We start from the raw sequence: 14,279 nt of genomic DNA, 5'->3' as shown, positions 1-14,279 counted from the left end.
TCTGTGAAATGCTGAAAGCATCCAAATTCCAGCTTTATACAGTCGGAATACAGATGTAATTATGTTAACTATATTTTGTTTAAACTGTAGCCTTTACTCAAATGACTAGTTTGGATTATTCATTGGTAATAAAAGCAGAAACTACCACTTTGCATGTTTTACTAGAAGAAGGTATAGGACAATCCTTTATGCCAAAAAGGTGTAACTCAAACTGACCTCTGCATGTCACTGTCATAGGGATGGGTTCACTGCAAATGTGGTGCCTCAGGCAATTGTTTTCATGGGCACTGAGGAAAAGTCAGAAGCAGAAGTTAGGTCTTATTTCATCCTGAAATATCAAAATGTAATCATAGCTTGAAATCAGGAAACTCCGAACTCTTTTTTCTCTCTCTCTCTTTTTTTTCCTTTTTTTTTCCTTTTTTTTTTTTTCTGTCTTAAGGAGCTACATTCTTACTGCTAATAGATCAAGCAAAGTTATGGTGGATGCAATTCCTCCCTGAGTTCTCCACACACTCTCATAGGCAGAATGAATTTTTCACATTGCTATCATTTGGTATGTCTGGGGGAGCAGTTTGCTCACAGTCCCATAGGGTTGGATGTCACTGTTTCTATCAGATTCTGAGCCATTCAGAAAACATGCTTTTGTTGTTTTATAGGTTTTTTGCTGAAAACCTTCATTTTAAAACATTAATTTGTTAAAATATTAATTGCCCATGTGAAGTAGGAACCTGAAATTTGTTGCTTGATATGTTACTGATTTCAGGTAAAGCTTGGATAAATACAGCAGCCCTGTTTCTCTTTTTTGTGTAATCTGTTATGGTTGATAGACCATCTTTTTGTCACCCAGGGAGAATTATTAAGGCTTAATGTTAGACTCTGAATGCTCTGGAGAGAGACAAAGAGATGAAAGCTTACTTTATTGAATTAGAAGAGGATGTTAAGCTCAGCATACCGTGCTGATCGGCATGAGGAGGTGTTGTCTTCCATTTGTCCTCTTTGGCACATTGTTTTGTGCTAAACAGAGCTTGGCTTGGCCAAAAGCCCACAGATTTTTCAGAGAATTCAGGAAGTAGGTGTAAGTTTTACTGAGGATACTTACACAACAGTAGTTGGGGAAAATCTCAGACAATTTACTTCTAACCCTTTATAGACAATATCTGTTTTGATGCTTTAATTTTAAATCTAAAGTGTTATGGTGCTAGCAAAGTTCATCCCCAGCTATTTGCATGCAGCTGTACACAAAGAGGAATCCATAGGGCAACCAGGGATCTTTTATTGCATTTTCTAATGCTTGCAGTTGCAAAATGTTGACTGTTCAGTATATGATAGATTACTGGTGATGGTGCATTTTTGATATTCATGAATGCTCTTGAGGGCATCAGATACCATATGTATCTAACTGTAATCTACAGTCATCAAGTATATCATGACTAGGTTAATCATAGTTGACCTGTGGTATTGATTTATAGTGCAGGAGTGAATTTGAGTCTTTCAAGCCATCGTTGCTGCTATAACAACAGGAGTACAATAAACTTTGGTGATTTCCCACAGATGACATGATAAATGAGAGTTAATTTTAGTAATTTTATATATCTATCCTACCATGTTTTCTTATATATGTTTTCTGTATATTTAGGGTTCGGATCAAATCACCTCTGCTTTGCTAACTGCCTTAGCAATGCTACTTGTCTGCATAAGGGATGATAGCAGGGCTGGTCCAATACCTGAATACATCTGAATACCAGATATACCAGGTATATCTGAAAAGTCTTCTCCTTTTGTCCTTAAAGAGGTGTGATTCAGACTCTCATCTGAAGTTTGAATGCTGAAATCCTTTCATCTGAAATCCTGAATGCCCTGTGTTTCTTAGTGGGAGTTGAGAAAAGGTAATTAAAAAAAAAAAAAAAGTATACTGAAGTCTGTTACAGAAGTGGAGACTAAATGTATTTTCATATGCACAGTTCATACATATAATTATTTAAATGGTAATTTGCTATTCAAAAACACAAGAATATAAAATATTCTAAATGTAATGTTAAATAAATATTATAGTTTTTAATATTAATTTTATTATTCTTATTATCTACTAGATAAAGAGTCTGGACTGACAAGCAGTCAATTTTCATATACTGAACATGTTTTGTCCTCTGAGCTCCCATAGACTTAGAATAGCCTTTCTGTATAGATATAATGCTCATATGGCTTTAATTATTGTTTTTTCCCTAATGAAATGAGCAGTTCTTTCTGCTGCTAGCTATCGATGTAGGATGTAGTTTTATCATAGCATAAATTCAAAGACTCTCAGTGCTGAAAAAAATAAAAAAATAAAGATCAAGCTTACTTATAAATATTAAGCCATATCTTCACATGCAAATAATCATTCAGTATCAGCTAATAATAAATGCTTACTTTAATTGAAATGCATTTATAAAATTCACTGATTTACTGCTAGGACCAATGTAATTGAATACATATTAATGTTCATGCTGAGATGCATCAGTGGAGCTGCTAAAAGATTCATTCTCCTCAGGAAGGCAAATAAAGAAATTACAAATGCATAATAAAGATTAACAAGAACAACTCTCCTACTTCAGTAACAGTTAATTGGATTATCATGGTTGAGATTACAGAACATGGAAAAGAATGAAGTTTTTGCCTGCTTTCTAAAGAAATATCTTGGTGAGATTCAGAGAGGTATAGTATATCCAAAAATGAGGTATTATTATTATATTCAAATGTCTGAAATTTATAGTAAGTTTTTAATCATAAAGTAAAACAAGATGGAACAGAAATAGCTTAAGCTATTGAAGTTACAATGTGTTTGCTCATTTCCTTATGTTCATTATGCAAAATCACATTCTAGGAATATGGGACTAAAGGGAGCATTTGGATTCCTGAGTCCAGGCCTGTTACAGTAGCAGATACAACAGCTTGAGTAAATTCATCTAGCAATTACCCATGTAAATCGTATTGTAAGCACAGTAGGGTCTTTTAAACAGCTGTTAAAATGCATTAGATCTAAATACATATATTTATATTTCATTAAGGAATTTTATCCATCAGCTAAGTGATTCAAATAATATCTAAAGGCATGGCAGTTTATATTCATCTTTGTTTAAATTTATACATATAACATAGTTATGCTGTTCACATTATTAAATATCTTACATACCTGTGTCCTAATATCGTTGAGGTGCTGGTTAAAAGAGTGATATAATGAAGCAATATTGATTCTTCCCTATGTTGGATTGATAAAATATTTCACTTGCTAACTTTTGCTGCAGAATTAGATACATTCTTGATCACATGCTGGATTCAAAGAAACATCTTGTTTTGAAAGATGTTTTGAAACATCTTTCATGTCTGATATAGTCCATTCATGGTGCATATTCTGTAAATGTATATCAACCTGAACCTTTCAGACATTTCAGAGCCGAGGCTGTAAGCAGCTTAGCAAATCCTTCTTTGTCTGCCTTGTGCTAAAATTATCAAATTGTTTTCTTGGATTTGCTGATGAGTGTAAATCCAATAAGAATGAGTCACAGGAACTGTTAAGGTGATTTCTATGCCCCCTGTATAGTATGCTCTTGTGTTTTCACAATTATAGTAGCATGGCAAATAAATTCATTTTCTTGGTGTCACTGTCAGTAAAACAATGTGTTTGTTCATATGTACCCTTAACTTACACTATTATCTAGAAAACAAGAACATAAGTCCTGCAGCTGGATACTAAAAGAAGGATGAAGTGTCATTGTTTCAGCAGCTGAAATTTGCCACAGAAGTTCCTTTCCTGTAGCGTTTTCCTCAGTTGGCAAAGCTCCTTGAGGACTTGAAACCATCCAAAATGTTGTTCAGAACTGTGAATGGCTGGCTAATGCCATGAGTGAATTGGAGAGGACAAAGGGCTTAAATAAAGAAGTCCCATTTCATCTAGTGTGCATTCAGTGCATACTAGGCAGTGTGCATCACTGTCCAAAAGCAGAAAACACCAGAATTCTCAGAATCTGTTTGCTACCAGGAAGGTAACTGTGAGATAGGGTAAAATACCCAAATGCAAGGAATGGACTGCGTAATTGTAGAGAGGCATAGTACATTTCTCATAGGAATTGGAGGTATTGTAAAAGAAAAATCCCCACATTCTGGGTAGTTGGTAAGAAAAATTTGAACCTAGGATCTTAGAAGCAATTCTTTACATCTGAGATCTTTCTTTGTAAAGCTGAAGTTCCTGTGATGCCAAACTCTCAAAATGATGACAAATCATTACTGGGCTGATTTATTACCTCCAGAAGAAAAAAATGATGGCTCAGTGACTGCAGTCCAGGGCTCACTGAGCTCAGCGGAAGGATTTGCATTTATTAAGTGCTCCTTTCGAATGGGCACTATATTCATGGAAATGGTACTTAATGTAGATGGATTGCTATTGCAACACCAATTGCACATACATACTTCATGTGTACAGTGTGGGAATGTAATCAGCTTTTTCTAATTGAGCATTTTTTTTTCATTTTTGTTAAAGCGTTCAATGATAAGAAGTAACCGAAGTGCAATGTTATCATTTTCACTACTAGCTTCATTATTTGTACTTCTTTGATCCTTAATGCAAGCTGAGTTTTTGAAGCCAGTGCTATTGGAATTTATCTATTACTGAAAGCAGAGGAATATTCTGAGGCACGTATCCATCATCTTGCTGCTGCATTTCACGTAAACCTTAATTCCTCAGATGGTCCAGAGATGTTTATGTCCTTGAAGCTGCAGTATAGGCATGGGAGTTAGACCATACTAAAAACCGAAGAAAATTCCCTTTTGAAATTAGTACGTAAATTCCCTTTTGAAGTCAGTACATAGCATATCTAGCTGGTTCTCCATGAACAATGCATTAACATCATTCTATTAGACCTCGTCTCTGATTTGAACAGTCTGCAAGGAACCCAATGCCTTTTTTTTTTTTTTTCAGTTTTTAAAACTATTATTTTTGTACCTATGGGATTCCTGACAATAACGAACTTGCATCTGGTGTTATCTAGCCTTTTGCTGAGTTCGGGTGTATTTGGAAAACAACCATTATCTCTAGCAAAAATATCCAGCTCTTAGGAAAACTGAGATGTGGGTGCAGAGACCTCTGAACTGATCGGAAATGCAGGGACATCCTTTGGTGCATTCTGAAGTTGCTATCCAGCCACCCTGCTTCTGGAACCTCATGTTAGCCCTGACATAATGCTGCATAAACCCACTTGTATGCCCTTTTCAGATCTGTGCTGGCTACTTATTTTCATGAAGTGTTGTCACCAAAGTAATTAGGCATCATGGAACTGGCTATGCTTTGCAGCAGCCAGCTAGGTACAGTAATGTTACGTACTCCCATCTTGGTATCTCATCTCTCTGTTACCTCAGAAAGTATGAGTTTACTGCCAAAAATTCCCTACCAGTACTGGAAGCTGCACAGCAACGACACTTGCCATCCAAACTTACAAAAGTGAAATAATTGCCTAAGTGAATGATTGCACTTCAAGACATACATCCTGTTTCCCAGAAAGATGAACTTCCCATCATGAGGTGAAAGGAAACGACAGTTATGAGATTTGGGAGGAATCTTCTGTGCATTCGGAAGCTTGTGCCGAGAAAAAATTTGATTTCCTGTTTTGGGGCAATTTGACAGCCCTTTGTGTTTGGAAGCTCTCCAAGCATGGAACTGGAGAGGAAGGGCAGTATATGACCAAGGCAGTCAGTGAACTCTCTTCATACACTTGGAATTGACTGATGTTAAAGTTCCCTTTTACGGCTCTGTTCAGTTAATTAATATCATAAATAGTGCCTTGTTGGGGTGCTTTAGCAACCTTTCAGTCGTATGCCTATCACTAAACTACAGGGTTCCAAAGAAAATGTATGCTTTCGCTGCCTCAGCTTTCTGGACGCTCTCTCTCTTACCAAACTGTTAGCCTTTTGTCCTTTAGGGTGAGTGCCATGGGGCTGAGTGCCATCTGCTTTTGCTAAAGTATATATAATTACTCCTAAAAATAATTTATAATGGATCTTAGAAGTCTGTTCAAATTGCACTTAAGTGATAAGTAAGGCATACATATTGTCCGTCTTCAGTTTGCTTTTTCTATGGCTGTCTGGAAATGCAAATGGTTTTAAAGATGAGCCTCACTGCTAAATGAGCTTCGTTTGCTGTTCCAGCATAGCCTGGCTGGCAGAGCCATCTGCTGTTAGCTCGGCATTGCAGCAGGCCCTACTGCTTTCTGGCTGCTTGCAAGCACCTACCCAGAAGTGGCAACAAACTTCATTGCTCATGGAAGTATGATTTGTCAAGTAGGTGCTTTCCCTACTAAAATGGATGCTCGGCCAGCCTTCTTTCCAAACCTCAGGAGACCTCTGTCTGGAGGAAGTAGTGACATGGAGTATTCACAGATCTGCCCATCCATCATCCTGAAGTTTTGTGAGCTTTTATTTGCTATTGCAATATAATGAATGGCAGATTTGTATTCATTATTTTGGCAGGTTGGATGTGAATGCAGGCGAGGTGGGCAGCATTAAGAATCCAAGCATCTCTTTCACGGTTACGTTCCCGTTACACTGTTTCTGACTGTGGCTCTTTGTTTGCCTACAGTCATTCCTTTGTATGGCTTCGTGACTTGACAGCACAGTGTCTCATCAACCCTGCCAGTCCCCAAAAGGTGCACTCATGTGACTAATGGGCAGCTATTAACCGTAGGAACCCAGCAGAACACTGCTGCACTTTGTCCCTGATCCTCCCTCTGATCGTGGCCAAATACTGGGGGTGTTACTGGAAACGTAAACACTGTCATGCTGTTGGACTGTCTACCCATGTCTTCTGTCCCTTTCTGATAATAATAATAATTATAAAGTAAAACAATGGGCTTTGGGTCTATTCTCAGCAAAGACTTCTCAGTGTTTTGACAGGAGGGTACCATAGGTTTTGTGGCTTCCTCACGCAGTCTGTTCTATTGAAAATGCACTGGATTTACTCTGTGAGGTTCCTGAAAAACTTTTTCAAGGCTAGAGCTGAATGGATCTTTTAGAGTGCAATAGTTATACCTCTATATGACACAGTAGGAAAAGCTTGACTTACTGATCGTCAATTTGTGCCCTGAAGCATGACAGTAGGTAGAATTTCTTGATAACAATAAAATATCTCTGCATGATTTGTTGTCACAGTTGTGCTTTTGCAAACATAAACAAATCAGAGTTCATTGAAAGCAACTCATCAGGTGCTGAAGACCTAAGAGTGAGTCCACAGCTTCTTGATTGCTAATAGTACTTGCAAATAAAAGGAAGAGAAGATAAAGATGTAAGTGCTTATATTGAAACTCAAGCAGTCCTGCCTTTAGTCTTAATTAGGATGTGAAATTTTTGTATAATTTCCTTCTCAGTGGTCTAATATAACTCTTGACTAAGGAACATCTGTTGCTGCTTCTAGAAGATACTCTTTGCTAAAGCTATATTTATTTTATGTAGCTTATGTATATTTTTAAGTCATATTCTGCAAATTATTATCTTTATGTGATCAAGATAATGCTATAAGTACAGAGAGGCACAAAGGGGAAAAATAATGATTTTTATGTTACCTACTGTACATAGATGTAAATCTGTTTTGTTTTTCCTGTTAATACATTGCATTGTTATATTTTTAAAGTCATGTCTGCAGTTAAATGGAAATAGATAACAGTCAGATTTTTCAGGATATATAAATAGCTGAACTAGGCTGGTTATCTGGCAGTGCTGACAGGGTATTGACTGAAATAGTTACGCCTACTTCATCCCCCTGGATAATCTTCCTACCACACTCCAGGGGAACACAAGTAAGCAAGTGCAAGTAAACAACCCCAAGCTCTTATACCTGGTGGAAAATTCCAGCCCACTGTTAAATTTTAGAACAAATTCTGCGCCATGGGATATATCCACCCTGTGTATGTTTGCCCTACCGACATAGACCTAGTCATTTTGAGGATTTTATGTAGATGGATTTTCACTGCTAAGAAATGCAAGCCTATGTGTATTCCCTTTAGATTCCTAAGTTATCTTTGTATTTAAACTGATTCTTAGCAAAGTGTAATTTTTTTTTCACCATAAAACTGCTCTCTGCTTTAGTCTCACCAAGTTTAACAGTTATGACAGGTTATAGGTGAGAACTGCAAAACAGAAATCTCAGCCCTTATTTTTAGAACTTTTCTTAATAGCTGAAGAGAATAACTGAGTAGCTGGTATCTTTTGAAAGGATTAAAAATTCATAAGGGAGTAATAACATCTCAATTTTTACTTAATTAACAGAATTCCCTAATCTGAAAAAAGCTATCTAATCCTAATTAAAATATTCTTTTATAAAAGAACACTTACTCAAAACCCTGAGGTGAGGAAGCCACCAGATATTTGGGGACTTTTTTCTTTTTTTTTTCTGCAGGCATTTTTCTCAGCACATATTGAAGCAATAGCTCACACAATAAATCTTGAAGGTGAAAATGGTGTTTAAAATTATTATTTCTCTCCACTTACCTCACTATGGTCAGATTTTGTCACAGAGCATGGCGGGACCCCCAGAATATAGAAGTCTGTCACTTGCATGTGGGATGTGGTTGTAAGCAGGAATCAGCAGAACGTAAATTAGTGGGAGGGAAATAGGAGTGTAACCTGATGGACCAGACTTCTCAGAGACACCTGCCTATTTCTCATCCCGTGGTTTCTTACAGTTCTTGTAATATTTCTGGTACATACAGCATATGAAAATAAGTGCTTGAGAGATAGACATACCTCAAGCAGGGAGTAAAAGAAATATAAATCAGTTCAGATGTAATAGAGGGAATGTGAAATTAATACAGCTGTGCTCCAGGCATTTGTCAGCAAGGCTGCATGCACTTGTGTCACATGAGGGTAATCTGCTTTGTGCGTTTGTATTATCTGGGGAAATCTCTGAGCAATGCAGCATGATACAGGGGAGGGGCTGATTAACTTCTTCCAACTGCACGATGTGCAAAACAATCCTTGAAGCAAAGTCTTTTCTTCAAAAAACGGCAGCAACAATATCAAAGCTGTTGCTTGTGACCTGCCTGCAATATTTGGGTGGAGAGTAGCATGCCCTGGGCAAGGTGACCTTGTGGGGTGGATGTACCTCGTCTTTGGGGTAATTCCAGATTCGATTCCCAATGCGCTGTGGTTCCCAATGCAGTACTGAGCCGTCAGTGGATCCACTGCTGCTGTTGGGACTGTTGTGGGTTGCCATGGGTGTGGGGCATTTCCCACCATCAGAGGTTTTTGACTTGAATGCAGATGATTGACTATTAAGTTGTCAGTTAATCACACCGATTTATAAGTAGTGCCTGGGTGCTCTTCTGAAAGAGATGTTGTTCAAAAGAATTTGGGAGTAATAAAATAATTTGGGAGTGGTGCACAGCTCCTACATTAAACTTATTGGCCTGTGCATAGAAGTTAGACTAGATGATAATTTCCCTTTCAAAGTTCATGAACTGCTAATAACCTTAATTTTGTAGGCCAGGCAAACATCAGGTAGTTAATCCTGAAAAAAAGCTGATAGATTATAAAGTCTCTCCTTGATTCCCAGGGGAGGACCCAGGTTTCTGCCTATAAAAAAAAACTATGAAGTTAGTTCATAAAATCTGTAAGAAGTTCAATATGCTAATAGTGTAATAAAATACATCCTCTTAGTCTAGAAGCCCAAAATATAATAATAAGAAGAATATATAGATATTTTAAAGGAATTTATAAAAAGGAAAGAAGTGGGTGGAAATAAGTAGGATGTTCAAATAGGGAAAGATACATTGGAGACATTCCCTCTAACTCTGGTGGGAGATGGTCATGGTAATGGAATGGGTTTTAAAGAGAGCTTTAAACTAGGTAAGAAGGGGGAGGGGGCTCAAACAAGGCTTGTTGGAGCTGTGCCGGGGGAAACAATGGTTAGGCCGGGGAAGAAGGCGATGGCCCAGCTGAAGTGCATCTACACTAATGCACGCAGCATGGGTAACAAACAGGAGGAGCTGGAAGCCATTGTGCAGCAGGCAGGCTACGACTTGGTTGCCATCACAGAGACGTGGTGGGACCGCTCCCACGACTGGAGTGCTGCAATGCCTGGCTATCGGCTCTTCAGGAGGGACAGGCAGCACAGAAGGGGTGGTGGCGTGGCTCTCTACATTAGAGAATCTTTTGATGTTGTGGAACTCCAGGCTGGGAATGATAAGGTTGAATCCCTGTGGGTTAGGATCCGTGGGAAGGCCGGCAAGGCTAGCATCCTGGTGGGGGTCTGCTATAGACCGCCGAACCAGGATGAGGAGACGGATGAGGAGTTTTATAGGCAACTGACAGAAGTTGCAAAATCGTCGGCGCTTGTCCTCGTGGGGGACTTCAACTTCCCGGACATATCCTGGAAACACAACACGGCACAGAGAAAGCAGTCTAGGAGGTTTCTGGAGAGCGTGGGAGATAGCTTCCTGACGCAGCTGGTCAGTGAACCTACCAGGGGTGGTGCCCCGCTAGACCTTCTCTTCACAAACAGAGAAGGACTGGTGGGAGATGTGGTGGTCGGAAGCTGTCTGGGGCAGAGTGACCACGAAATGGTAGAGTTCTCTATTCTTGGCGAGGCCAGGAAGGGGACCAGTAAAACTGCTGTCTTGGACTTCCGGAGGGCTGACTTTGAGCTGCTCAGGACGCTGGTTGGCCGAGTCCCTTGGGAGGCGGTTCTGAAGGGCAGAGGAGTCCAGGAAGGCTGGGCGCTCCTCAAGAAGGAAATCGTGATGGCACAGGAGCGGTCCGTCCCCACGTGCCCAAAGATGAGCCGGCGTGGAAGAAGACCGGCCTGGCTCAACAGAGAGTTGCGGCTGGAGCTTAGCAGAAAAAAGAGGGTTTATAATCTTTGGAAAAAAGGGCGGGCCACTGAGGAGGACTACAAGGATGTAGCGAGGCTGTGCAGGGAGAAAATTAGAAAGGCCAAAGCTCATCTGGAGCTCAATCTGGCTACTGCCGTTAAAGACAACAAAAAATCCTTTTACAAATACATCAACGCGAAACAGAGGACTAGGGAGAATCTCCATCCTTTACTGGATGCGAGGGGAAACCTAGTTACTAAGGATGAGGAAAAGGCTGAGGTGCTTAATGCCGCCTTTGCCTCAGTCTTTAGCGGCAATACCGATTGTTCTCCGGACACCCAGTGCCCTGAGCTGGTGGAAGGGGATGGGGAGCAGGATGTGGCCTTCGCTATCCATGAGGAAATGGTTGGCGACCTACTACGGAGCTTGGATGTGCGCAAGTTGATGGGGCCGGATGGGATCCACCCAAGGGTACTGAGAGAACTGGCGGAGGAGCTGGCCGAGCCGCTTTCCATCATTTATCGGCAGTCCTGGCTATCGGGGGAGGTCCCGGTTGACTGGCGGCTAGCCAATGTGACGCCCATCTATAAGAAGGGCCGGAGGGCAGACCCGGGGAACTATAGGCCTGTCAGTTTGACCTCAGTGCCGGGGAAGCTCATGGAGCAGATTATCTTGAGGGTCATCACGCGGCACTTGCAGGGCAAGCAGGCGATCAGGCCCAGTCAGCATGGGTTTGTGAAAGGCAGGTCCTGCTTGACGAACCTGATCTCCTTCTATGACCAAGTGACGCGCTTGGTGGATGAGGGAAAGGCTGTGGACGTGGTCTACCTTGACCTCAGTAAGGCTTTTGACACCGTTCCCCACAACATTCTCCTCAAGAAACTGGCTGCTCGGGGCTTGGACTGGCGTACGCTTCGCTGGGTTAGAAACTGGCTGGATGGCCGGGCCCAGAGAGTTGTGGTGAATGGAGTCAAATCTGGTTGGAGGCCGGTCACTAGTGGAGTCCCCCAGGGCTCGGTACTGGGGCCGGTCCTCTTTAATATCTTTATCGATGATCTGGATGAGGGCGTCCAGTGCACCCTCAGTAAGTTTGCAGATGACACCAAGCTAAGTGCGTGTGTCGATCTGCTCGAGGGCAGGAAGGCTCTGCAGGAGGATCTGGATAGGCTGGAGCGATGGGCTGAGGTCAACTGTATGAAGTTCAACAAGGCCAAGTGCCGGGTCCTGCACCTGGGCTGCAACAACCCCAAGCAGAGCTACAGGCTGGGAGATGAGTGGCTGGAAAGCTGCCTGGCCGAGAAGGACCTGGGAGTATTGGTGGATAGTCGGCTGAATATGAGCCAGCAGTGTGCTCAGGTGGCCAAGAAGGCCAACGGCATCCTGGCCTGTATAAGAAGCAGTGTGGCCAGCAGGTCGAGGGAAGTGATTGTGCCCCTGTACTCGGCTCTGGTGAGGCCGCACCTCGAGTACTGTGTTCAGTTTTGGGCCCCTCGCTACAGGAAGGACATGGACGTGCTCGAGCGAGTCCAGAGAAGGGCGACCAAGCTGGTGAGGGGTCTGGAGAACAAGTCTTACGAGGAGCGGCTAAGGGAGCTGGGCTTGTTCAGCCTGGAGAAGAGGAGGCTCAGGGGCGACCTCATCGCTCTCTACAGTTACCTGAAAGGAGGCTGTAGAGAGGTGGGGGTTGGTCTATTCTCCCACGTGCCTAGTGACAGGACGAGGGGGAATGGGCTAAAGTTGCGACAGGGGAGTTTTAGGTTGGATGTTAGGAAGTACTTCTTTACCGAAAGGGTTATTAAGCATTGGAACGGGCTGCCCAGGGAGGTGGTGGAGTCACCATCCCTGGAGGTCTTTAAAAGACGTTTAGATGTAGAGCTTAGGGATATGGTTTAGTGGAGTACTTAGTGTTAGGTCGGAGGTTGGACTCGATGATCTTGAGGTCTCTTCCAACCTAGAGAAATCTGTGAATCTGTGGGTTTAAACGTCTGAGTGGCATCTTGGTGGTGACCTGAAAATCTAAGTGTGCTGGTATATCTGTTTTTCTGGTATAGCATAAACATGCCAGAAGCATAATCATGTTTTATAGGAAAAGAGAGAGTTACAATGAAATGTAATAGTATCATCTGCTGACTGTATAGGTAGTAGAAAAACTTCTGGGAGTTGCAGAGCATGTAGTTGTGTTGTACTTGGAACTGTGGTGCTATCTATTTATATATGTTAAATTTACAATTTACAAGTGGTGAGATTAGAATTCCTGATAGTAAACATGATGGCCTGAAGGTGCATCTTGTTTAAAATGCTATGGTTTTGTTGAAACATGGAGCAATCCTGCCATCAGCATGTCCAATATAACTGAACAGGAAGTGTTACATTAATAATGGGCATTTGTTCTCTTCATTTTTAATTTATTTCATATAATTTTGATTCATATGTTTTTTTTAAAGTAGATATTATAAGTTCTATTTCACTTTTTTGTTTCAGCGGATTCGAGAACTAGAAGATAAAATAGAACTTCAAAAGAGGCAACTCAAAGAAATTGAGGAAAAGGTAAATAAATGCCTGGGCAATGCCAATGTTCCCTCCTCCTTCCCCTCAGCAATTTATTTTTCCCAGTTATTTTGATGTTAGTAGTATTTAACCTAATATCGGGAGATCTATTTTAATACAAGAAACATCAAATCTGAAGTTCAGTACTGTATTAAATGAGGTAACCACAAACTGAACTGAAAACTGGTAATCAGTTAAAATGAATAATGTTTTCTTTACCTTAATGTTGCATTAGCAGGAGACCTCTCAAGGCTTCATCATTTTCTGATATCCTTCTACTCCTGGTTGGGTGGAGGACTTCCTTCTATCTGTATCATATTTAACTGTTTTCCTTGAGATTAAATCTCTTTCTGAATTTGACTGCCTGAAGGAAATTTTTGTTGTCAGAGAATCAATGAGTGATACACTTCTACTTCATTGGTCTTTTGAAGGTTTAATATGTCAGTGGATAGAGACTGGCATCTACTTGCCGCTGACACTGAACACAATGATTGCTTGTGGAGGGAAATCCTTTCTTTTGAAGGAGCAGCAGTTTGTATATCCAATGCCTGTTGCTGGTTGTAGCTACGGGCAGCGGGTCACTTATACTTACTTTGTCATGAGTATGGCTTCTTATTCGCCCCTAGGAATGTATTCAATTTTTAAGTTTTATGTAAAATTCTGTCAAATCAGAAAATAAGGGTGGCAGTATTTTTGCCCTATGTATTCTTCAACAAACTGTCCTGCTTCCGAACGCTATACATAACAATAATGTAAAATCTCAGTTTTGTTCTTCCGGCCAATATATGAGGAAAAAGTGCCATTTAAACACTTCATGATTTTCTCATAACTGATTCTCTGCCCTTTTAGTTACATTTAGCTTGTGCCCTCGGCTGGGTAAGTCTTGATTCAGGCAAGCTT

General features: G+C 40.9%; 1 protein-coding gene across 1 annotated transcript in view; it reads left to right on the top strand.

Annotated features, from left to right (window-relative positions):
- Positions 1 to 14,279, top strand: part of JAKMIP1 (janus kinase and microtubule interacting protein 1) — a 157,145-nt gene that overhangs the window by 140,808 nt on the left and 2,058 nt on the right. The window contains exon 21 of the mRNA XM_083834460.1: positions 13,314 to 13,379. Coding sequence (XP_083690586.1) covers positions 13,314 to 13,379 — 66 coding nt within the window. The remainder of the gene's footprint in view (positions 1 to 13,313; positions 13,380 to 14,279) is intronic.

Source organism: Anser anser, assembly GCF_964211835.1.
Source record: "Anser anser genome assembly, chromosome: 4".
NCBI lineage: Eukaryota > Metazoa > Chordata > Aves > Anseriformes > Anatidae > Anser > Anser anser.
Note: the sequence above shows the minus strand (reverse complement) of the source record. Positions and strands in the feature narration are given on the sequence as shown.